The 24918-nt window shown below is 52.2% G+C and overlaps 2 protein-coding genes across 2 annotated transcripts in view; one reads left to right on the forward strand and one right to left on the reverse strand.

The window, feature by feature from the left end:
• LOC112103277 (centromere protein T) overlaps positions 1 to 10565 on the forward strand; it is a 34573-nt gene extending 24008 nt beyond the window's left edge. The window contains exons 11-14 of the mRNA XM_026653839.2: positions 1943 to 2039; positions 7548 to 7712; positions 8332 to 8436; positions 10197 to 10565. Coding sequence (XP_026509624.1) covers positions 1943 to 2039; positions 7548 to 7712; positions 8332 to 8436; positions 10197 to 10320 — 491 coding nt within the window. The 3' untranslated portion in view covers positions 10321 to 10565. The remainder of the gene's footprint in view (positions 1 to 1942; positions 2040 to 7547; positions 7713 to 8331; positions 8437 to 10196) is intronic.
• A 2984-nt stretch (positions 10566 to 13549) lies between these two features.
• Positions 13550 to 24918, reverse strand: part of LOC113406927 (translin-associated factor X-interacting protein 1-like) — a 50858-nt gene continuing 39489 nt past the window's right edge. The window contains exons 10-16 of the mRNA XM_029912023.1: positions 24670 to 24800; positions 23284 to 23412; positions 22200 to 22361; positions 21099 to 21208; positions 19785 to 19908; positions 17277 to 17383; positions 13550 to 13805 (exon numbers count right to left, since the gene is read on the reverse strand). Coding sequence (XP_029767883.1) covers positions 13550 to 13805; positions 17277 to 17383; positions 19785 to 19908; positions 21099 to 21208; positions 22200 to 22361; positions 23284 to 23412; positions 24670 to 24800 — 1019 coding nt within the window. The remainder of the gene's footprint in view (positions 13806 to 17276; positions 17384 to 19784; positions 19909 to 21098; positions 21209 to 22199; positions 22362 to 23283; positions 23413 to 24669; positions 24801 to 24918) is intronic.

Here is a 24918-nt window from a genome sequence, read left to right on the forward strand (position 1 = left end):
AGCTATGAAAATTCTCCTGCGTACAGAGACTGAAACTCGCATATAGGTAGACTGGTGCTGTAATGTCAGGGCAGGCTCCACAGAGATCAAAGTGGTTGGGGTTATTGAAAGGGCTGAGCCAGTCCAAGAGTATATGGGCAGAGATGGTGACCTGACGTTATCACTCTTGATTCTGCATTACACACAGCAAGAGGGGCATCTGCCTCAGGACTCTTCACACAGCACGGATGGTTCCTCAGTCTCTCAGGAGCACTCCTGGCTGCTTTCTTGCTGAAGACGTAGTTCAGAGTGCTGGGTTCTCCACCCAACAAGTCTCTGCCTGAGACAAGCTTCAGTGTCCTGCTTGACTGGTACAAAAATCTCCCAGAATGGGGTGCACCATGGAGTGGGGGATTTGTGGGAAGGCATCCTAAAAAAAACCCTCCCCGATCTCGGCTCTCGTCACTGGCAGCTGAAGCAGTGTAGAGACGTCAGTCTGGCTGCACCAGAATGCCCACGCTAGCGCATGTTGTGCAGAGGGGCCAATGGGTTGCCACTAGTGTCAAAAGAAATGTTGTGGATGTACTTCACCATGCTACCAAGTGCACTGGCCCTTTAGGTGGCTCTGTTTGTAGTGTTGATTGGGCCTGCTCTCTAGAATGCTGTTTGCAAGGGGAGAACAGTTACGGGGGGAGGAGAGGGGTGTAACATTGGATAAAGGCGGGGAGAGAAGTCGGACAAAGAGATCAAAGCCAAGCATCACCCTCCTAATCACCTGAAGACACTCTGAAGAGCCTAGCGTAGTGCTGCAGTTTGCCACCCCAGGTACGGCACCCCACCCCCCAAATGCAGGATTGCCTGCTCAGAAAGGGCTGACCCGAGGGACCCATGCCAGTCTGTGGCACTGCTCCATTCTCAGAGGGACTCTTAGCATTGCATTCAGTGTGTGGGGCGCTCAGTAGCTTTTCCCCTTCAGTAGATGACTACTGGTCAAGGCCTGTGGCAGTAGCACCCATTTTCTGCAACAGACTGTAGTATTCTAGCTGTTTGTAACCATCACTAGGTTAAACTAATACCACGTTGATCCTACAACTTCAGGCTTTCCCCAGACTGCAGAGGAAACCAGGAAGCAAGGAGTCCCACCCGCTCCCCCATTCCCTCCTCAGACAGGAAGTCATGGAATCATTGCCTCATTTCTCCACTTAACTTGCTTTTTCCTTCCTGCTCCCACTTGTGGGGGAGAAGCAGATGGAAGGTTCAAAAATGAAGCTGAAGAGGGTAGATGAGAGGGTCTGCCCCAGATGAAACTCACCTGGTGGCTGCTGCCCCTTCTGATAGAGGCAGGCTCGCAGCCCTCCAGAATCCTGGTTTGGTGTCTCACTCTCACTTCTATCGCCCTTCTATGACCTGGGCTTCAGCTGGCCGGCCCTTTCTGTGGATGTGAGTGATGTTGCTAGACTCTGCCCCTTCCAGTGGAAGGGAAGGAACTTATTCCTAGGCGTGTCCCTGGTGCAGGGAGAAGGGTGGGGTTTAACACAGAGGAACTGGAATAGTTCTGGGCTGTTGGGCGCCTCCTTGGGAACTGAGTGTAGCAGAGCCAGCTCCATATCCTGTGGAATCGCCTCTCTCCATGCCCATGGAATACAAGCCTAGGGGTGCAGAGTTGGCCAGGCACACGGGGAGAGAGAAAGCAAGAGGAGACTGATTCATATCTCTCAGAAAGGAGAGAAGCCGTATCGCCCTAAAAGCAGCTGCAATCCAGGAGACGCGGCGTGGAACCACGGCTGTAGTTGCTGAGGACTCTTCTCATCCCTACTGAGAGGAAAAGAGGCTACAAGACACTTACAATGTGGTCTGTACTGTGGAAAATGTGGCATCCCCACCCCCTTATGGGAGCATTTGCAGCAGGAACTCCAAACCTCTCAAATCCAGGGCTTAAGTATCTCGTGCTCTCTCTCCTCAGAGCTGTCCATGAAGACACCTGCATTCGTCCGTGCTAAAGCGTATAGACCATCTCCCTTGCTGTCAACCCCACGCACCCTGAAAACTGCTGCTTCCAAGTAAGTGTGAACCCACACTCCACAGTAGTCAGGCTGCCCCTGATTGCCCCCCCGCCTCTTGGAGACAGTGACCACATGTCCATGCAATGCGCTTGGTCCCCCTCCCTGGCATCTGGGTGACTGCCTCTTCCTGGGGTGGGAGCGGGGGAAGGGAAGAGGCAGTGGGGAAGGGGGAAGGGATAGGGCAGCGGGGGGGCGGGAGGGGAGAGGGAAACTCAAGCTATCAGGGGAAACCTTCCTAGCAGTGCAATCTCTGCCTTGGGATGTGGCTGGAATCGTCTCCCAAGGGAAGGGCTAGTGTGTGACCCCTGGGGTACAACCTGGGCTGGAACTATCTCCTGTTTAGTCCATGTGCTCTGGAAAACACAAGTCCAAGCATCATGTTGGGGGGAGGGGGGCATTGCTGAGTCCCAGGGTTGAGTAATTCTCTGGTGATGGTCATTGAATTGCTAATTGTCATTCACTTGCTGCACAATGGCTGGTGATGGTTGTATAACATCCACCCAGCCATTTGGTCAAGTGCCTTGTTGTTTCTGGGGAGTTGCCTTCTGGGCTACTCCCAAATTTGCAGCATATTTCAGTAATACCATACAGCACAATCTCATAATTTCATACACTTTAATGATATACATATTTCGACAGAACAGTGGGTTTCAGCAAATCAGAACCTTTCCCATGATACCTTACCTGGCATGCTTTATATGAACTATAAAGAATATATACAAATGCTGAATATGGGGCTTACAGAGCACAGCGTGCCACTCCCCCGTGGTATAGAGCAGTGTCTCTCAAACTTTCGTACTGGTGACCCCTTTCACATAGCAAGCCTCTGAGTGCGATCCCCCACCCTTATAAATTAAAAACACTGGTTATATATTTAACACCATTATAAATGCTGGAGGCAAAGCGGGGTTTGGGGTGGAGGTTGATGGCTCGCGACCCCCCATGTAATGACCTCACGACCCCCTGAGGGGTCCCAACCCCCAGTTTGAGAACCCCTGGTATAGAGTGTCACAGCTAGAAACTCCAAGGCTTGGGACTTTTAAAAGGAGACTGGACAGACAAAACATGCAGTAAGGATCAGCCCTGCATTGGCAGGGAGATGGACTGAGCCAGGATGATCACAGAGGGATTTTTCCCCTGTAACTTCGATCATTCCATCCCACTCTCCCAGGAGTACAAATTCTGGTACTAAAGACCTGGTGCCTGGATCCCATATTGCCTTGCACTGGGGTTGAGAATTAGTGCCCTGACGTGCAACTCCTCCTATTGGGCCAGTGTCGATTCTGCTGTTAGTACAGCTGTTTGCAGGTGCCCTTGTGTTTAGGTGAACCCTTGGACTCAGTCCCTGAGTGTATCCCCACTAAACTGACACTACTCTCCCAGTGGGCTTGTACTGTGAATTTTTGGCGTGCACACGTGGCTGTATTTATCTCATTGTGCTGGTAGTGCTACTTCCTTGGTGTGATGATGACGTTATGCTAAGATGAATCCTGAAAATAGTGCCCTGGTGTGATGGTCACTCTGTGCTGTTCATGTGAATCCTGCATTTTTGTACGCTGTGTTGGTGTAGCCCTGTTGTTCCCAGGAAATTAGAGAGACAAGGTGAGTGAGGTAATATCTTTTATTGGAGCAACTTTTGTTGGTGAGAGAAAGAGACAAGCTTTGGAGCTTTCACAGAGTTCTTCTTCCTGCAGAAGAATTCTGTGAAAGCTCAAAAGCTTGTCTCTCTCTCACCAACAGAAGCTGGTCCAATAAAAGATATGACCTCACCCACCCTTTTTCTCTAATGTGAATAGCCTCACTCCAAAACTGGCAGAGGTGCTTGGAGGAGGGGGTGGAGAGGAGCGAGCGGGGGGGAAGGGGCGGAATGGGAGGAGGGCAGAGCGGGGGTGGGGCCTTGGGAGGGGGCGGAGTGGGGTGGGGTCTCGGGAGGGCACCCACCAGCAAAACCAAAAGTCAGCACCTATGCTCGTGTTGGACGCTGCTCTGAACTGGGAGGGCCATTATCTGCAGGATTGGGGGCAAAGTGCCTTTCACAGAATCATAGAAATGTAGGATTGGAAGGGACCTCGAGAGGTCATCATGTCCAGCCCCTTGCACTGAGGCAGGACCAAGTAAACCTAGACCGTCCCTAACAGTTTTGTCCAATCTGTTCTTAAAAACCTCCAGTGTTGGGATTCCACAACCTCCCTGGGAAGCCTATTGCAGAGTTTAACTCCTCTGAGAGTTAAAGCTTTTCCCAAATCTCCCTTGCTACAGATTACTTTTTGTCCTACCTTTCGTGGATCAATTGATCACTGTCCTCTTTATAACAGCCCTTAATATCATTGAAGACTATTATTGGGTCCTCCTCAGTGTTCTTTTCTCAAGACTAAACATGCCCGCCAAGAAGAGGACCTATGCTTTCCTTTGTCTTTCTTTGGCTCCTAATGTATTTAAATAACCATTTCTTACTGCCTTTCATGTCTCTTGCTAGGTGTAACTCACTTTGTGCCTTGGCCTTTCTGATTTTGTCCCCACATGCTTGTGCTATTCTTTGTACTCCATCTTAGCAACTTGTCCATGCCACCACTTATTGTGGGATTCATTTTTGATTTTCAGGTCATTAAAGAGCTCCTGATGGAGCCATATTGGCCTCTTACTATTCTTCTTCTTCTTTCCTTCACATCAGGATAGTTCAGGGGTAGGCAACCTATGGCACGCGTGCCAAAGGCAGCATGCGAGCTGATTTTTCAGTGGCACTCACACTGCCCGGGTCCTGGCCACCGGTCCAGGGGGCTCTGCATTTTAATTTAATTTTAAATGAAGCTTCTTAAACATTTAAAAAACCTTATTTACTTTACATACAACAATCGTTTAGTTCTATATTATAGACTTATAGAAAGAGACCTTCTAAAAACGTTAAAAGTATTACTGGCACACGAAACCTTACATTAGAGTGACTAAATGAAGACTCGGCACATCACTTCTGAAAGGTTGCCGACCCCTGGGATAGTTTGTTGTGCCTTTAATATTGTCTCTTTGAGAAACTGCCAGCTCCCCTGGTCTTTCCCCTTAGGTTTTGTTCCCATGGGACCTTACCTACCAGGTCTCTGAGTTTGCTGAAATCTGCTTTTTTGAAGTCCATTGTCCTTACCCTGCTGCTCTCACTCCTTCCTTTCTTTAGAATCATGAAATTGATCATTTTGATCATAAGCCTAGCCCTGCACAGTCATTTTCACTCAAACTGCCTTCCACCTTCAGATTTGCAACCAATTCCTCCCTTGGTCAGAATCACGTCTAAAAGGGCTGTCCCCTGGTTACTTCCTCCACCTTCTGAAACCAGTTGTCCCCAATACATTCCAAGAACTTGTGTTTTGTTATATTACTTTTCTAGCAGATGTCTGGGAAGTTAAAGTCCCCCATTACTACCAGGTCTTATGTTTTGCTTATTTCTGTTTGTTTTAGAAATACTTCATCCATTTCTTCCTCCTGATTTGGTGGTCTGTAGTAGACCCCTATCGTGATGTCACTCCGTTATCCCCCCCCCCTTTATTGCCACCAGAGGCTTTCAGCTGGTCTGCTTCTCACCTCCTTCTGGACCTCAGAACAAGTGTCTATATTCTTGATGTATAATGCAACATCTCTGCCCTTTTTTCCCTGCCTCTCGTACCTGAACAAGCTTTACCCCTCTAGACCAATATTCCAGTCATGAGATTTATCCCAAGTCAGTGATGCCAATTAAGTCGTAACTTAGCTTGTGTACAGACCTCTAAGATGTTAGGCAGATTCCCTCAATGTTTCCCCTCTGACACCATTGTAATTTTCCATTCCCTCCCCTACATCTAGCCCTCTGTTAAGGCTGCCTTTTTTTATACGTACCTGCCCCTTGGATCCTAGTTTAAAGCCCTCCCCACTAGGCTGGCAGTTGGTTTCCAAAGATGCTCTTCTCCTTCTTGGTCAGGTGGACCCCAACTCTTCCCAGCCGTCCTTCCCGAAACAGCATTCCATGGTCAAGGTAGCCAAAGCCCTCCCATCTACACCATCTGTGCAGCCATGCATTCATCTCCAGGATGCACGTGTCCCTACCTGGGCCCTTACCCTCAACCGAGGGGATGGACAAAAATATTGCCTGTGCCCCTGACTCCATCAACTTCACTTCCAGAGCCCAGTAGTCACTGCTGATCTGCTCAGGGTCAGACCTGGCAAGTATCATTAGTGCCCACATAGATGGGCGCATGTGGTAGTGGTCAAAGGGAATCCCAAAGCATTTCAACCCCTGACCTCCCCCACGAGTCAGGCATCCATATCCCCATTTGACAGATGGGTATACTGAGGCACAGAGGGGCAGTAACTTGCCAAGATCACATACGATAGAACCAAGGCATCCCTTTTCCATCTTCATACTCCAGCAGCTGCACATACTTCATTCATCTCGGGGCTGATCTGTTTCCAGCTGCCTATACCCTCCTTTCGCACAGTCCTGCTAGAGCTCTGACCAAAGAACATGCAGATGGGGTGAAGGGCGAGTCAGATGGAGACATTGTGTGCAGGGTCTCTGGGAGGATTGGACTGAGACTCCAGAGTCCTGGATTCTACCCTCTGCTCTGACGCTGCTGGGTGACCCTGGCCACTCACTTCCCCTCTCGATGTCTCCTTTTCCCCTCTGTAAAACGGGAACAATGATACCGGCTAACTCTGTAACGTGCTTTGGGCTCTACAGGTGAGAAGTGCAGTAAAAGAGCTAGGTGGTAGTTTTAATAACACACACTTGGATTGGGGCTTCTGTTCCACGGTGGAAGGTTACAGTTGAGGCTCCTTCTGCAGAGCGGTACAGGACAATGTCTCAGTGTAAGAGCATCACGATACTTAAAATAAGCATCTTATGAACTGTGTTGGGGGTGGAATATCTAGGAGAAAAATGCCCCGTTTGTCATTACTGAAGAGGGTCAAACTACTCCAAAGGCAATCGTGTAAGATCTAGGATTCCCTTTGGGTCTTGGTCTTCCTGCTTCCTCCATCCACTCCCCACCTGTTAACTTTTGTCAATTGGCAGAAATGTGGCTGAGTGAACCCTGAGAGGCTCTCATCTGAGTCTGCAGAGCTGGCCTAAGGAGCTCCCAGCTTCACACGCTGCTGTGGAATTGGAGGCACAAATGGTGACTTGGCCCCAGAACAGTTTCTCCACATTTGTAGTCTCTCTTCTCTCCCCCCCACCCCCCCATTGCATAGTTCTGCTGACTCTGCCTGCAAACCAGCCCCACGGATGTACATACCCAGCCCTGAAATCCTGGCCCTAGCAGTGACTCTCCCAAAGGTGCTGTAATAGTGCAGGAGAGTCTCGCAAAGGGGGCGAGTTCTCTGGCTCTTCCAGCGTGCCGAGGGAGCAGAGAGAACTGTGCCTAGACCTGCCCTTCTTTGTGTTCAGGTGTGTCCTCTGCCAGAACTCTATTTGTGCTCTCACTGCTCCTCTACCCACTATGCCTGCATGTTTGGTTTGCTTAGTGCTTTCCGTTTCCCTGGCAGGTTTCCCCCAAAGCCTCCCCGGGCTCAACAGGCTGCAAAGAGAACAGCGATGGCTCCCAGGAGTAAGCGAGAGCCTGCACTACCCAGCAGCTTGGTGAAGAAGATCTTTAGCCATTATGTGAAAGTGCCAGTGGCCAGAGATGCATTTAAGGTTGTTGAGAAGTGGTGAGTAGCAGCAAACTCCTCTCCTCCCAGCCCCCGTTACCTGCCCACAGACCTGCTGTCCTGTAGCCCTTTCCAACTAAGTAGAGGAAGGCGTGGCAGGAAACAGGCCCGCGGAAGGGGCTGCCATGCAGTGAGAGAGAGGGGGCAAACTACATTCTCCACACAGACCTGGCCTGTCCATAAGCGCTCTTGGGGCTGGTGCAGTGCTCAGCACCCCATGCTGCTGGGCAGGAGCCTTTGGTTTAGGGCCTGAGGTCTCCCTGCAAAGCAGCCATGTTTGTGTTACTTGGGTGTCTGTCTTGCTAGTAGTGGTGCGGAGGGGCTCCCCAGTCCTCTTCAGCTGGCAGGAACCTGGCTGTGGAACATGTCTGTGAGTGTGGTGAAGGGCAGGGCAGGGCTTTGTGTGGTGCAGAACATCCAGGAGAACTGTTCCAGCTCAGTGCAGCGGTATAGTCTACCATCTACCAATCCCCACAGCTCTGGAGCTTTCTGACTGTCCTTGGGGTGGGCCCCTCACACCTCTCTGTGCCTGGAAGGCAGTGACCTGTGCTGGGATTAGTTGCAGCGTAGATAGCCCTGCTTTGCCGACTGACTTCTTCTCTCCTCTCCTCTCCTCTAGCGTGGAGGTGTACTTCAGGCAGCTCAGTAACGACTTGGAGGCTTACACCATGCATGCTAGAAGGAAGACTGTGGAGGAAGCTGACCTGGAGCTCCTCATGAGAAGGTAGGGTGGAGTTTGTTCTATTATGTTGGTCACATGAAAGAGAAGAGCAAATAAGTTTGCTCGTGGGAGCATTTCAAAAGCTCCCAAGGGGTGAAGCGTCTCTCACGGACAAGTGGTTAGGGAGAGAGGGTGGGTGAAGAGGATACAACCACAACTGGCATCTTGGAGCCCCAGGCTGGGGTGGGAGCCCGTTGTCAGACTAGAAACTAGTTCCCAACAGGCTTTAACACGGATCTAACCCTTTGACCAGCAAGGTGCTGATCCCCTCTCCTGCTTTTAGTCCCCTGTGGCATCCCTTGGTATATGCTCCTGGCTGTAACACCTTCTGGAGCTGGAGGACAGTTTCCAGTGTTCCCTGCATCTGACACTGCCTGGGATCCTCAGAGTTAAGTCCGAATTTAGGGCAGTTCACTTGTAATATCGGTGTTCTCTTTAAATATTGGTATCCAAGGAGTGTCCAGATTCTGCCCCTGCAAGCCCAGGCCCTGCAGGAAAGGAAGAAGCTTGTTCATCCATTGTATCTAGCCAAGGATTCCAACACTCAGCCTTGTTGTGTCTCTGTTCCTAACACAGCGCTTTGTTGGTGGCTCATGTTAAAATAACAGTTACATACAGTCTATTGCTCCGCTCAGAAGCTGCCTGAGTAGAATTTGTGAAGCGCTCAGTTTGTTCTTCAGGTTTGCCCAGTTCTGTAGCTTCTTGACAAGGGTGTTTGACGTCTCTTTGGGAAATGACTAAAATCTGCCCTGGGAGTAATGCTGCTTACCTGCGGCTCAGACAGCCCCCCGCCAATGACTGCTGCTTGGCGATTCAGTTTAATCCTCGCAGCCTGTGAATACTGGGCCAAGGAGCACGCTTGCTGGCTGTTGACAGTTTGAGCATTCACTGGCTGCTGAAGCTGTTGGCAAGGTCCTTGCCATGCCCAAAGCCTAGGAGAACCTTGACAAACCCTTCCTATGTTCTGAGGCTGTTGTCTAGCTAAAAAGCTGGGGTAGCTCTGAAGCCACCCAAATCATTATCCCTTTGTCTCTTTGAAAAGCCCCGTGCTCACTCCATTCCAGTTCATTCACGGCTACAATTGCATTTGTGTCTAAAATGGGACTAACATTGGTTCTTCCGAGCTTATCGGTCAGACTCCTAGATTGGACGTTCCTGTCCCCCTGGCTGAGAAGTGTGCTAGAATTAGTGTGAACTGGCTGAGGGGCCCATCAGGTGTCCCTGGCCAGTGGTGGGAACTCTGCATGTGGAGTCCTGTGTTTGCATTTCAGAATAGTTTGATGTCTGATGTACACCGCCTCAGCTCCAGTTCAGGAATTGTTCTGGGCTCATAACTGAGAGAACAAAATTTCATCCCCCTCCCCTGGACTGGGGGAATTGACAGCCACTTGCTGCCCTCTACAAGTAGGACACTGTGCCCAGGCCAGTTCTGCAAACAGCCTTCCTCGTAGAAAAGTGCATAGCCTGTTGGTCACACTAGCTAGTAGATCTGATACCCCCAAGTATTTCTGAGCATGTACAGAGCAGGTTGGGTAAGAACTCTGCTCGCTGGGGCACACCCATGTTGGGTGTAAGTGTGACAGTGTCTGGCCTTCCCACAGCGCCTGTGCGGTGCTAACTGTATTTCCGATAGTAACAGTGTAAAATGTCCTCTTTGAGCAAAGCCCCAAGGGGTTTTGGGTACAAATCTTGTCAGGGTAGAAACAGTCTTATTAAATGGACCACACTGTTTTTTCTCTTTCCCCTCTCCTCTTCAATTGAAGACAAGGGCTGGTGACAGACAAGATGCCTCTACATGTGCTGATAGAGCGCCACCTTCCTCTGGAGCATAGGAAGCTACTGATTCCAGTTGCCATGAGTGGAAATAAAGTGATCCCTCACAAATAGATGTGTGCTGCCTGCGGCGTGCCTCAGGTGCATGGGAACTTCACACCGCAGCAGAGACTGGCTTTAAGCTGCTTCGTGGTACCTGTCTGATTCCCAGTGGCGGTTGTACATTAGAAACCTGAGTCAGGCCTAAGGGTGTTGAATAGCCAGCGGAGGCTATTCTCTTGAATTGACCCTCTGAGTTCTGCCTCCTGTCACTGACGCTCACTGGATCTCCTCAATGAACAGTGGAGCGCTCCGGCTCCCTGTGCTGTATCCACATCACACGCCCGTGCAGATGAGCTGCTTTGTCGCCGAATGTGTAAATGTCAATAAAAGGTGGGTGTTTTGCAGCTGTGTGTTCCAAGGAACTGCTAGTCCCTTACATGGTCACCCCTTCGCTGTGCTCGTGCTCTTCATAGGAACTGGCTGGCTGCTATAAGAAGGTGTTTTAGGTGGAATCTTCATTTGTACTGTACTGACAAGCAGATCTCTTGGCAGATACAGTGGGGCATCCATCTAGAGCAGTGGTTTTCAAACTTTTTTCCTGGGGACCAGGAAAGGGGCTCAGGGCTGGGGCAGGGGGTTGGGATGCGGGAGGGGGTCAGGGCTCTGGGCTGGGGCCAGGGATGATGGGTTTGGGGTGCAGGAGGGGGCTCAGGGCTGGGGCAGGGTGTTGGGGTGCAGGAGGAGGTCAGGGCTTTTCTGGGGGTGCAGGCTCTGGGCTGGGGCCAGGGATGAGGTGTTTGGGGTGCAGGAGGGGACTCTGGGTTTGGGGAGGGATGGGTGTTGGGGTGCAGGAAGGGGTCAGGGCCTGCCTGGGGGTGCAGGCTCTGGGGTGGGGCTCGGGATGAGAGGTTTGGGTGCAGGAAGGGGTTCTGGGTTTGGGGGGGGGCTCAGGGCTGGTGCAAGGGATTGGAGTGTGGACTTACCTCTGACAGCTCCTGGTCGATGGCACAGCGGGGGTGCTAAGGCAGGCTTCCCGCCCAGCCTGGCACCACGGACTGCGCTGCGCCTGAAGCAGCCAGCAGCAGGTCCAGCTCCTAAGCGGAGGCGCGCAAGTGGCTCCGCGTGGCTTTCACCTGCAGGCTCCGCACCCCCACCACCGGCCAATGGGAGTGCAGAGCCGGTGCTCGGGGCGGGGGCAGCGCGCAGAGCCCCGTGGCCCCCCTGCATAGAAGCCTGACCCGCTGCTGGCTGCTTCTGGGGCGCAAGGTGGTGTCGAAACAGGTAGCTGGGCAGCACTGCGACAGGACTTTTAACGTCCCGGTCGGCGGTGCTGACTAGAGCGACCCAGTACTGGGTCACGACCCCCCCTTTGAAAAACGCTGATCTAGAGCAGCTGAGTAATTGGTGTTTCCAGCTTCTCCTAAACACAAGCAGAACCTTCATTTCCCAAGACCATTAGTAAATAGAGATGGTTGCACCTTAGTAGTCACCAGGCCTTAGGACTGCTGCCCCTGGCTCCTCACTCAGCTGTGCTGCCAGCTAATGGGTGGGCTCTTCCGCAGCCAGACCAACTCTTGCAGGTTCCTGGACAAGCAGGGCCAACAACTTTCAGCCGAGGGCAGGGGCTTATGGCACTGGCATGCGGGATGAGGAACGGGTCTCGTACCATGGGGAGAGGGTACGCCAGGGCTAAGTCCCAGCCAAGAATCTGTGTTGCTCTATCAATGTCCTGAAGGTTAAATAAACTCCAGATTTTAGGCACAGAATGACCTTTAAAGTTGTCCGATTGTAATTGGAGAGAAGAAGAGAGAGGAAATCTACATTCGGAATATCCAGAAGCTATTTTAAACCTAGAATTATTAACGTTACAAATGAATATGAACAGATCTTGTCCATTACACTGCATGGGGTGTTAATGTAGGACTGCTCTCGACCAGGTGTGCCCCATGTCTTCCCTAGCCCAGTACTAGGAGCTCACACCACAGCTGGTAGAGACTGATTACAATTCAGCGAAATGCTCCTGGATAGTCAATGAATTCCACCCACCCACACCACACTCCCCATTATTCTCCTGTCAGGGGGTTTCCGGACTTCTGTGCACCCACTTCAGTAGTTTGGTTTCAAGCTACACTATGCTGTATTGTTGCTTTCCGTGCTCGGTGCAGACTTTTCCTGGTGTGGAGGTGCACAGACACAATGCAGTATTCCAGGTGTAAGAGCTTGGCAGACGCATACAGCAGACCCACTACCCTAGTCCAGCTGGGCTATGGTGCCTCTGCACCCCAAATGTTTTGGGGCTGTTCTTGCTGACATTCTGCTTCATGCTTGCACCCAATTGGTGTGTGTTACCTCAGCTAGAGCTCTCCTGCCCGTTCAGCTTTCCCCATCCCTCCCATCCAATCTGGGGTAGGGGGAAGGGAGCAGGCCAGATGTTACCATTCTGGCAGGGTGACTCTGAGCTTGTTTACGCCGCCACCACCTAGCAACTTAGAGCTGCTTCCTGACCCTCATTCCTGACATTGGGCCCATCGCAGCAGAGGGCTAAGGGAATTCTGAGAGGAACAGCCCTGAGTGGGCAAACACTGGTAAGAATTAGTGAATGGCTGTGCAAAGTTACCAATACCACCGTGGCCCTTTCCCCTGGGGCAGGCGTCTTAGGGCTTGTCCACAGGGCCACTTCTCCAGTGAGAGACTGGTGTAAGTCCCCGGGGGACACTTAATTTGGGACGAGAGGGACTTTTTTGGGTTTAGCTTAAACCACTTCCAAACTGCCAGAACCTAATTGAAAAAGGCACTCTCCCACTGGAATAAGTGTCCCCACAGAGTTACAGCAGTATTACTGGAGCATTTGAATTCACACCCTACCTTATAGCAGCATCACCTCCCCAATCTTGCTCTTTAGTTTTCCAGCCTGTTGAGTACCTGCACCCCACCATGGCCTTTAAGGAGGGCTTGCAGGTCTCAGCAGCTGTGCCGAAGCGAGTAGTGGAGTGATTGTGAAAACTGACATTGCTATCTCTAGAGACCAGCAGTCCCCGGCCTCCAGCTTGCTTTGGAGGGATGAGCTGCCTCTGCTGGGACTGTGACCCCTGCTCCCGGAGAGCGCTGAAATTAAACTCTTTACATGGGGCACTGAGCTGCAGGAACTCTGGCTGCACTGCTACGATACAAACCAACCAAGCCCCTCTGGTGTTAAGGATCAGTCAGCCTGTAAAAAACTCAGTACCCCTACGAGTAGCCTTTTGTAAAGCTAGACACAAGTATTTAGCCGAGTACATAAGGGGTGAGAGGAGCCATTTAACTAAGCGTAGGCCCCTGCCTCTCCCCGTTCGGAGAGGGAGTGGCTTGCGTAGATCTCTTCAGGAAGGGCACCTATTCGTTTTGTGTCTCCAGCCAGCAGCCTCTCAACCACTGTGTCCACAGGCAGAGAGCCAGTCTGATCCCACTGTTCTTTTGAGACCTGGAATGCCAGGCAAACGTAGGCGTCCAGCGTGAGGTCATCAATAGCAGGATCAATGGCACAGAAGGCTGTCTTCAGATCATCCACTTTCACCTCCCTGGGTACAAAAGCAAGCCAAACAATACTGTGATATCTGACCCAGGAAATCCTTGTAGATTAATGCAGCATTGGGCATCTATGCCCATGTCCTGGGGACCAAGGATTCCCCCTCTGCCCACTCCAGCAGCCTATGTTCTGTATTACTGTGTTGCAAAGTCAAGCTCTCAAACATTAGGAATTGCCAGAATTATGGCTGACTGCATGACCTTAATCCAGCCGCCTTGTGCGGCTACAGCGTGACGTCTAACTACTCCTAGCTCATGCTATGTCCTGTCTCCATTTTGTGCACAGGACGGCCGGTGCTCAGGGGATGAGCAGCTATTCAATATGTTGTTTTCTCTCCATTGTTCAGTGTGTGTGGCCCCGGGACTTTACTGACTGCCACTCTTCAACCCTGCTCCGACGACAGAGCCGTTACTTTTCTCATGGGATTTCTGTGGTGCTCATTTCTACAGTGGCAGAGCCTCAGAGTTACTGATTTTCAGAACGAGCTGAGAGGTGAGAGGGTGGCATTTGCCCCCTTGTCAGAGGGGGAGCTGGGGCACAGAGATTTAAATTTAGATGAAGGTCAAATGTCCACTAATTTTAGGTGCCCAATTTGAGACACTTAGGACCTACTTTTTCAAAGTACTTGGCCTTCTATGGCACTTGCTATGTTCAGCACACAGCTCCCATCGATGTCAGTCGCATCGGAGTGCTCAGCTCTTCTGGAAATCAGACCCAGCAGCACACAGGAACTCCTCTGTGGCAGAGACAGGGCTGGACTTCAGTTCTCCAGGGCAACATTCAACTGCCTTCACCAGGAGACCATCCTGTCTCTTCCTGCAGTCCCCTGCCTCATTCACTGCACACCTGCCAGCTTCTGCAACAAACGAACCTGGGGTCCCATAGCCACCAGCCTCTTTTACTACACAGCCCTGATTCGTCCCCAGAGCAGGTCCATCCTCTGCACTGAATCAAGCAAGGTCACGGGGAGAAAACAGCATGTGATCATGTAATTAGTCTGTATCATCACGTAGATGCAGAAGGGGGGATTGAACGAAGGTTGCACGGTACCTTTATTTCTGACATTGCCTAACTCTTGAGTGCTTGCTTGACTTTGCAACCTTAATAACGGTCTTTCAATGGCGTTTGTGTAATTTCTAGGTACTACAAAAAGCAAAGAAATCCCACCGTGTGTCGACATATTGACACCATGTAGGTCATCAGCAGGGTTGGAACCTTTAGAGCCATGGCCCAGATCTCTGCCACTTCAGCTGCGTAACTGACAGCAGTAGTCGATTGTTAACCTCTACGGAGAGCAGCACTAGAGAGGGATGGGATGGGATGCTTTGCCTGCTGATTTCACAGCTACTTGCTGACAGCAGAGGAATGGTGAGACTCAGGCATCTTGGGTCCCATTCCAGGCTCGAGGGGAGTGCTCTCTAGTGGGCACAGACTATTCTGCCCACTCTCGCCCCTAGCTTGACCTTTCTGCTCTGTCCCCTACACCTGGTCCCTTGCTCATTGTCCCACTGCATTCTCCTCACCAAGCCAGTCCCGCTCTCCACTTCTCACTCTTTTCTCATCCCAGTTCCTCTCCAGCCTCCTAGTCCCAGTACCCCCTCTACCCTCCAGCTCCTTGCTCAAACAGGCCAAGGTCTGTCTCCTGCACCCTAGCCTCCAGTCACTCCCCACCCCTGCTTTCATGGCCCCACTGGCTCCCAGTTTTCTCCTTCAGGCTCTTCTAGTCTTTCCTCCCTCCCGCAGGTTCCTTGACCCAGTCTCCTTGCTCAGCCTCTCCCAGTTCTCCCCCTGCACCTCAGCTTCTAATCAAATCAGTCTCACCTCTGCCCCACAAGTTATCAGGTGGGGTGGAAATCTGAGACCGACTCCTCATCCGATCTCTGTCTTCCCCCCACCCAAGTTTCCATCCCAGTCTCCTCTGACTCAACTCTCAGTCCCAGTTTCCCTTTCCCCATCCCCCAGTCTCCCCCGCCCTTCCTGCTGGTTCCTTGTCCTGATCAACTCACCCTGCCCCCTCCACACGTCCAGCTCCTCTCCCCTCTACATTCAAATCGTGCAGCTTCCTCCTTTCTACTGCCTTGGTGCTGGCGGAGGAGTCCGGCTCCCTGCTCTCAGTTCAGGTACCTGGACTCAAGATGGGCCACTGCAGCCCAGAGCTGCCCCTGCAGGGAAAGTCCTGCTCAGCCCTGGGCTGGAGGATGCTCAGCGTGGACAGACTCTTCAGGGAATTTAGCTGCTAGAATCTAAGGCTGTACTGAGCATGTGCACACTGCAATTGTACAGAGGCTTATATCTTGGCCAAATCTCAGCAGGTTTTCAGGAGGCTGGTAAAAGGCCTCGCCCTGACACAAGTCACCCACCTGCCACGTTTCAAGTCCCTGTTCCAAAGCACTAGAGCATCTCAAGGACGAGGTGGATGGAATTTTTTAACACGAGCGAAACAATGTCTTGTCCTCTAGCCTCGTTCTCGGCAATGGCTGAAACTTTCCAAAACAATTCAGCCCGAGGCAGACGCTCAGCAAGGAAAATTTCAACCCACCTGGTTAAAGTTACAAGCAATTGACAACAGGGTCTTCTACCGGGATGTGTCAGGGAGCCTTAATAACAGGTGGTGCTACCAGCCCCGCCTGGAATAATCAATCTGGGGACTGAGTAAAATGTGTGCGTATTGTGGGAGTAGCCAGCAGCCCCCAGCAGGATCAGGCCCCTGGTGCTGAGCGCTGTACTAGCCCTCAGAAGCCCTGCTCCCTGGGCTGAGGCACTGGCCGTCTATAAGGGCAGTGCTGCGGGGGGCAGGTGAAGTGCATCTGGCCATAAGCTGAAACCCACCCAGCTTTCAGTGCTATGTGGGTTACCTCCCCTCTGCTATTCGCTCCTCTCAGAGGTAATTACAGGGGGAAAGGCTGCCTGTCGGAGGCACTCTCCCGAAAGGTGGCCCATTCCCTTTGGCAGCACTAAGCTGAGGGTTGCTCTGAGCACTGGCTGAACAGCTGCTAGGTGAGGAAGAGGGTTGAATTTTTAACGATCCCGCGGCTCGGCAGGTGGCATGATGATTGCTGCTGCTGGCCAGCTAGAAATTGCACACGCCCTCTTTGATCTGTGGCCCGCCCCAGTACGCTGGGTTGCCTTGTCCACCTGTCCACCTTGTCTGTTAGGCTCCGTACGCCCTTTGGAGCAGGAGCTGCCCGTTCTGTCTGTACAGTGGGGTCTGCCCCAGTGGTGACCACATGCTACACATCCAATGCCTTTGGAGAGCTCCCAAAAGCATTTGGCTGTGTTCCGGCTGGCTTGCCCCTGTTACTGTACTGTCCACACTGGCTCCTTCTCCACCCCTGCCTGCTGTGCCCCATTCACCTGCCTGTCTCAGCACCCTGAGCTCACTGCCAGGCAGCTGCACCAGAGGATTTCTTGGCAATCCAAGAGGGGAACAGAAAACAGGGGATCTGAACAGCCAGCTACTCACGGCGCATGGCCTAGCTCGTTCCTCAGTTCTCTCAGATACTCCTGCTTCTCGCTAGCATATTGGCTCCTGATCTTCGCAATGAAGGGCTCAGCGTTGCCCTCCTCGTCCTGAAAGAGACAGCAGGGCTCCTAGCAGCAAAGCCTGGCTCTTGTGCACTGCTCCACCGCAAGCCAGAGGCAGCTACCCCCCGGGTGTGTATTAAAGACTTGGATCTGGGGGCTCTTAATGCACGGAAGCAGCATCCTTTGTGCCAGCAGGACTGGGGGTGTAACCAGTGCTCCGGCGGCTGACAGCTGCTGCATCCACTGATCCCCATCTCTGCCAGCCGCCTGGAGCGGCTTTCGGAGAGAGCGAAGATTTTGGGTGCAGTGCCCAGAATCCCATTCCCTGCTGGTTTCCTACGCAAGGCCAGCCAGAGCGTTGATGTGCTCCTCTGGCCAGCTAGCAGCACGCTGGGATGGCAACCTCTAGTGCTCCGGGACTGAGTGGAGCTGAGCACTGGGGCCATGGAGCAGGGCCTGTGGAATGGAGGGGTAAATGCTGACCAAGCGTAAGGAGACTGGCAGGGGACTCCCAGTGCATAGGCAGTGAGTGAGAAATGAGCAGAAACTACAGGCTTTAGGGACTGTGGGATAGCATTGGAGGACCATCAAAACCTGAGCTCTTCTACCTGGGCTTCAGCTGCATCCTCACTGCAAAGTAGGCAGGTCAGAGCCCACCTGGATTGTAGTCTCTCCCCCCAGCCAGGAACGCAAGCCCAGGCCAGGAGGGTTCTACATGGGAACGGTGGGGTTGGGGTAAGCCTGCAGTGAGCACATACTGCCGGCGTGCTATGCACCTCACTACATTGGCACCAAGCACTTAATACACACAGCTGTTGGCAGCTGAGGCTCCTCCAGCACTTTACACATGCTAATGAGCGGAGCCTCCCCACCCCCTGGAGAAGCAGAGGTTAGCCCCACTGCCCAGAGACTGGGGTAGAGAGAGGGGAGACTGGCACAGGCAGGAGCTGACCTCCTGCTGCTCACTCACCCTAACTTCATCACTCTCTCGCAGAGGTGGAGTTGTTACGTTGGTGTTACAGCGCTAGGAGCTGTTTTTGTCTAGCCGCTTTCAGAGTTAGGGCAACATTAGCTGCCTTATGTCACCCTAATTCCAGTGTAGACCAGGCCTAAGTCAAGTCACGAAGGGCTGGGATTTAAGAGCTATGTCTGTTAGAGGCTGTGGCTTCAGCCAGACATGGTGCACGATACCTGCAAACGATGTTCCTGAACACTGGGCTCATGCCCATTTTTGCTCCCTTCTGATGTCATGTGACAGGGTGGCCAGAGACCTGGGATCAGTCCATCCTGGTCAGTTGTCAGAGCCGGCCGGGAAGGGAGGAAGTGATTATCGAAGCCAGCAAGCGGCTCCATTGAGGGAGGACTGCAGGGAGAAGCAGCAGGAAGGGGCTGTTTCCCTGGGGAAGGGAGATGCCAGCTGGGAAACCCCAGGAGGGGTGACTGGTGAAGCCCCAGCTGGAAGTTTTGGTTTGCTTTTGTGGGTTTGTCGTGACTGGGACAAAAAATGGAGCCCAGAACCAAGGGCTGAAGAGTAATTGGTTGTGGCTGGCTGATAATACCCCCGGCAGGTGAGGAAACCAGCAGCTGACATGGAGACAGAAGAGCTGTGAGGGGTTTGTTACAACAAATACTTTTCTAACCTCAGAAACATAAGGAAGGTTAAGTCTGCTCCTCACTGGGTTTTGCATATTGCAGTGAAGCCTAAAACCAGGACTTAGGCACCTACGTGTGGGGTTAAGGCATCTAAGTCCCTTTGTGGATCCCACCCCCAGTCACCAGAGTCCTCCAGAGCAGGCAAGACCTATCTTTCTAATGGAAAAAACAAAGGTGAAGAAGCTTTGAGGCCTTGGGATGGGGCTTAACCCCCATCACCTGCCAGGCTAGCAAATGCACCCAATCAGTCCTGCTGTGCACTGGGGGGGTGAAGAGCTAATTGGCTCCTGGCTGGAGGGGGCAGAACTAAGCCATAATAAGTAGACTGAAGGAGCTCATATGAGCAAGCCATGGTAGAGGAGACAGGTCCCTCTGGCTGAGAGAAGCCCAGGGTTAGGGTGCATATACAGAGACAACAGGGACAGTGTAGGCTCCCGCCAGGGAAGTAGAGAGGAAAAGACTTCAGTAGCCCAAGAGGACAGGAGAACTGTTCAGTTTGGATTGGATTTGTTTATGAGCTCCTGGAAGGAGTCTGAACTTCAGTGACTTGGCGGAGGGCAGAGCCACAGACAACTTGGGGCTAGAGACAAGTGGCCAGCAGGAGGTGCTGGAGCTGGAGGCAATGCCCCACACCAGTGCAAGGGTGAGTGAGCCGTGCCGCAGGTCTCCTTTACTCAGCGTGAGGTGCATTTTCATCCTCTGCAGGCTGCTTTCAGGCTGTAGATTCTGCAGTTCCATTAGCATGTGGATTCAAACCTAAACCCGAGGAAAGAGTAAGGAAGCTGCAGCCTACCTCCATGAATATGGATCTGTAGTCAATGAGGTCCTCTGTGCTTTCTGCCTTGTACCTGCTCGCATCGATTAGTTCTTGGATCTGATCACTACTTTTCAAGGGAAAAGCTGCCCTCAGTGCCAGGCTGTATGGAGAAAGAGAGGAACACAGAAACACAGGGCTGTGTGGCACAATCGGGTGTGCGTGGACCCACACTCGGAGTGTGACCAGGCCCTCCAATCAAGGGGTGCATGGCTGTGCATCACGCTGTTAGCTGTGTAGCACCCCAGAGGCCAGCACTCCAGGAGCAGGTTTTCAGGAGCTCAGCATTTGCAACCAGGGCAGGGTCTTCAGACGAGTTCAGCTCCTGTGCAGGCATCAAAACACGGACCACGTTTACACTAGAGCTCAGCGTGTGTGTGTGCTGGGTGCTGAGCTCTTGGGAAAAGGTGGCCCCAACTTGAATGGCATCTCCCAGGGAGCCACTGTAATCTGGCACTTGCCAGTTGCTACAACGGTTGCTTAACTGGGCAAGAATCAGCAAAAATGATCCCCAGAGCAGAATGTTCAGATGTGCTTTGTCCTTGTAGGCAGTGCCAGATTTCCCAAAGCACCTAGGCTCCCCTCTGGGCACCAAAATACATGGCCAGACTCCAGCAGAGCTTTGCAGGGTGGGTGCCGAATGCTTTTGGAAATCTGCTCCAGACCGTGGGTGCTGAGCACCTGGTAACCTGGCCCTGAGCACTTCAGAAAATCTGACCCCAAACCGGGACCCATTTCGCCAGTGCCCAAGTGTTACAGGGTGTCTCAGCCTGAGTCTTGTAATACAGCTGTTAGCAGAGTGGCGACATTCTGCCCTCTGATAGACTCATAACTTCTGCTGAGGCCTCTGGCATGTGCAGGGTTATCTGAGGGCAAAATGTAGCCCAGGCCGGAGATGCAGATGGTGCCCATGGAACTGGTGTTCTCTGCTGGCACGTGCACAGCTCTGGCAGATCACTCTGCAGGGGAGAGAACCAGTGAAACCTGCTGATGAAACTGGCATTGCAACGCAACTCTGCTTCTGACTAGTCCGTTCCCTGCCATCACAGGGGCACCTGTCTCTCCTGTTCTCTGCCTGTGGCACACAACAGTGAGTCTCCTGGGGACTACAATACTATGGCATAACTGAGTCATTGGGCTCAATGTAGGGGTAACTGGGTGAAATGTAATGGCGGGTGATATACAGGAGGTCACAGTGAGTGATCGAATGGAGCTGGCTGGCCTTAAACACCATGAAGCTCTAAGCTCTTCTCCCCTGGATGACAGGGCTCGGACAGCCGCAGCACCTCTTACTTGAACTGTTCCGTCACGAGCGTTCCGCTGTTTGAGCTGTCGCTGGCCATCAGCTCCTTCAGCAGGTTGGCGATTAGCTGGTTCTGGCCATGGTATAGTCCTTCATCCACCTGTGAAACAGGAAGGGTCCACAGGTCACTGACAGCACCTCCCAGGGGCTAGACTCCCAGAGTAGAAGGAAAGTCAGGGCAGTAATGGGGAAGATGGCACCACCCAGAGGCAGCACCTCATTTCCGGTGATTTACAAATAATTAAGCAAGCCAAAAGCCCCCCCTCCCCAAGGCTGGTATTCTAATCGCTTATTATAGAACACCCATCCTTCCAAAGCAGTTCCTGTGCAATGACATACTGGACCAGTGAAGAGCAGCCCTCTCTGGGGTGGAGCGCAACAGCCAGAAAACCAGCATGTTGTACGACACAGCGAGGCAGGGTGCTGAAGCAATCCCTCACCTTATTGGGCAGCAGACAGGATCTCTGCTGTGAAAGCCCCACGCGCAATGAACAGCTGCATGCAAGTCAGCTTCTTAGCCGGAGGATGGAGACCTTCATTGCCCTCATGGTTGACGGTATCCATGCCTCTCACCCACTCTTGAGCAGGACGGATGCAACTCCTGAGCTGCCGTTTCTATGCAGTATCCAGAGCAGGGTGTGTGCAGGGTAACTCTATAATGTTGCGGGGCACTGGTGGCGTAGGAGGAGTACAGGCAGAGGCACGAGGAAATACAGGAGACTTTTCCATCTCCGTAGACCAGGGAGGGTGGGAATGAGCCCTGTTTGGCTGCCCAGCCCATGGGAGCACTGCAGCTGGGAGCCATGCCGTTTTGTGCATTGTACAGGGAGTGTAAAGGACTAGATGTCAGGGGAGCGAAGGGGGTTGTAAGTATGTAGCTGAGCAAACTGTGGCCCTCTGACATCAGTGGGAGGGTGTGATGTGATCAGTGCTCGGTACCTGAGAGTGTCCACAAGGTGCTGAGTACCCTCACTCCCATTGTGAGCAGTGGGGTGTGCGGGTGCTCAGCTCCCCACAGGGCTGTCCCCCATTTCCCTCGCTCTCACACTCACGGAAGCAGGGGTAGGACACCAGGTTCCTGGGCCACTCACCTTCCCACTCAGTATGTCATAGAACAAGCTCATGGCTTCGTTTGATCGGTACAGCTTGATGTTTTCATAGATGGTGTACGCCCATTCGAAGGCAGAGGAGTCTCCATATCTCTTCTGGAGGTAGCTAAGGAAGAACTCTGGAAGGCTGGATTGCTTCCCTTTCTGCAAAAAACAAGACAGCTGCTCCAGAAAACAGGCTGAGGCTGGAGAGGGCTGATCCCTTCAGAGCTGCTCCTGAGCTCCAAACACCAGAGAAGACCCAGGCCACCTTCCTTCTCCTGAGGGTGTTCACAGCTGGATGAAGCACAGTAACTGGATCTGAGCAGTGGATATCACTCCCTGCCCCTAAACAGGAGATGTTCCCAACTGAAGAGTGGCCACTGGGCTGAGCACTACATCTCCTCCTCCCACCCCATATTTGTAGGGCCCTCCATGTCCTGGGTTGGAACCACACATTTGCACATCCTGCCCTCTGCCAGCACATCTGGACAATGGCATTCTGGCCAGGGAGGGGTGGGCAGGTTTTCCCCAAGCCCACCAGAGTCACACCGGGAGCGGAGCACCCCCCACCCTGCTGGCTAAGGAAGGGGCCTGATCTCTGCTCTGTAGAACCCTGCAGAGCACTGTTATCAGTGTCATGCTAGACGCTTCCCTGACTCTTCCTGCTGACCACAGTGACACTCGTAGCTGCCTTAAGGTCCTCTGGTGCTCAGCTTAGTTAGTAGGCTGCACGGTACTTTGGGTGTGTGGTTTATGTCTGTTAGGACCTTGTGCCAGGATGGCTGGCATAACAGCAAGGCACTGCCTAGCCATGCTGGAGTCCTGGTCACAGGAGCACCATCACTCATCAGGATAGCAGCAGGCAGGTACATCCTAGAAGTGACACTGGGGAAGGGGGGCTGGAAGACCGCTAAATGACTTGCTCCTACAGCATCCTCTGTTGACAGGGTCAGAGAGTGACACGAACTGGGGCTTGGGTGCAGCCCTGGCTTCCAACCCCTTCCAGCCACCAGGACGGTCCCAGTAGCTGACCGCAAGGAATCAAGTGGGTTTTAGTTATGGGGAAAAATCGGCTAAAGAGAACCTGCAGATCTGCTGAAACTTTCTCTTTCCAGATCTCCTTCAGGATGTTCACCACATCCTTTTTGTTAAGCTTCTTGTTCTTCACCTGGCCTTCGTACCTCAGGTACACAGGGACCTTGTCCCCTTTGCCCTAGAAAGATAATACAGGAGACAACGGAATTCACCTCAGGTAGCAAAGAAGCTATTTCCATAGAATATGGAGCCATGGAAAAGGTTCGTGTCTCTGGGTAAGCTCACAAGGTGGGAGCCATCTGGGGCAGGTTCTTTCATCCCCAGTGTTTCATAGGTAGATCTGGTGCCACAATGAAGCCACAAGCGTGGACATGAGTCAGTTGGAGTCTGCACTAGGCGCGTCTCCTCTTCCCCCTTGCAGTGGGCTAGATCAAACCCTTGCTACACGCGTGACTCCCATTGCACCCACGCAGCTGTGAACACAACTTCTGTGCACGCCTCACAGTACAGAGTGATGTTCCCCAGACACAGATGGTGAGTGTGTCATACAGGTGACACACACAGGCTGGGTAACCCTCCAGCCCATATTAGTGAATGGCTATTTCCCAGGGAGGAGTAACATTTCCCTGATCTCTGACATGCAGTTTGATGGGAGCGCCTGGCATCACTGGTCCATGTTCTGGGGGCAGTTTAGCAAGTGCACTGAGTAGCTGCTAAAGAAAGAGTCCCTTCTGATCTACCTTAGCCACAACGAGGGGGAGGGACAAGGGCTTCAATGTAACAAAAATGGGGGGACATCCTCCAGCAGTGATGCAGAGAACTCCCTAGGAGAGGATAAAACCATTCAAGCTCCTGGAGAAAACTAAGGAGGAAGAGACATGTTGTGAGCAGGAGTCACCAACTCATGAGGGCAGGCGAAAGGAAATCTGAATCCATATGTGACAGATCAACTGCTTGTAAACAGTCACAACACCTGGGGTTTACTGAGCTGCCTGTTAGGGAGGCATCAGCAAGAAGATCTTTATATAATGCAGCATTTGTCACCTGTATGTTTGGGGGCTAGGGAAGACACAGAGGCAAAGTGTGGCTATGACAGGTCACAAGCAATAGGCAATGTCTGGCAAGGAAGAGAACACCCCTCGCCCAGTAACTCCTGGGCAACAATTCCTTAGCTAATACTTCGCACTTTCAGTAGCTGCTGGTAAATCTCAACTTGGAGATTTGTTCTCCTCTAGCAAGAGGGCAACTGATTGTCCTTGGCCTAAGGTTTCCAGCAAACGATTAACAATCTCATCTTTATGTATCAATATTGCAGCCATGAAAACAGCTGTGTAATTCCGAATGGGAAAGGCTCTTCCCTACTTTGCCAACAGTCAGATATGTATTACCAAGTCCTCTCACCAGAGCAAAGCAACCAAGAATGAAACACAAATACCAGCCCGGGGAAGAAGTCCTTCTCCTTCAGCACTCCTGTTCCTATTTCCTCCAAAAGGACATCCACCAGCTGGTCACTGGTCTTCCCCTCTTCCAGATAGCTCCACCGCTCAGGCCCACCAGAAATCACCTCTGTAAGAGCAGAAACAAACTGAGCTGTTGAAGGAGGGAGAGCACTCCCAGGAGGTCCTCCAGCTGGGTGCGATGTTGGTGGGAGTTTTAGATTTGTACAGATCTCTATCGGTGCTCA

The sequence above is a fragment of the Terrapene carolina genome, unplaced genomic scaffold, assembly GCF_002925995.2.
Source record: "Terrapene carolina triunguis isolate 2854851 unplaced genomic scaffold, T_m_triunguis-2.0 Scaffold165, whole genome shotgun sequence".
Classification (NCBI taxonomy): Eukaryota; Metazoa; Chordata; order Testudines; family Emydidae; genus Terrapene; species Terrapene triunguis.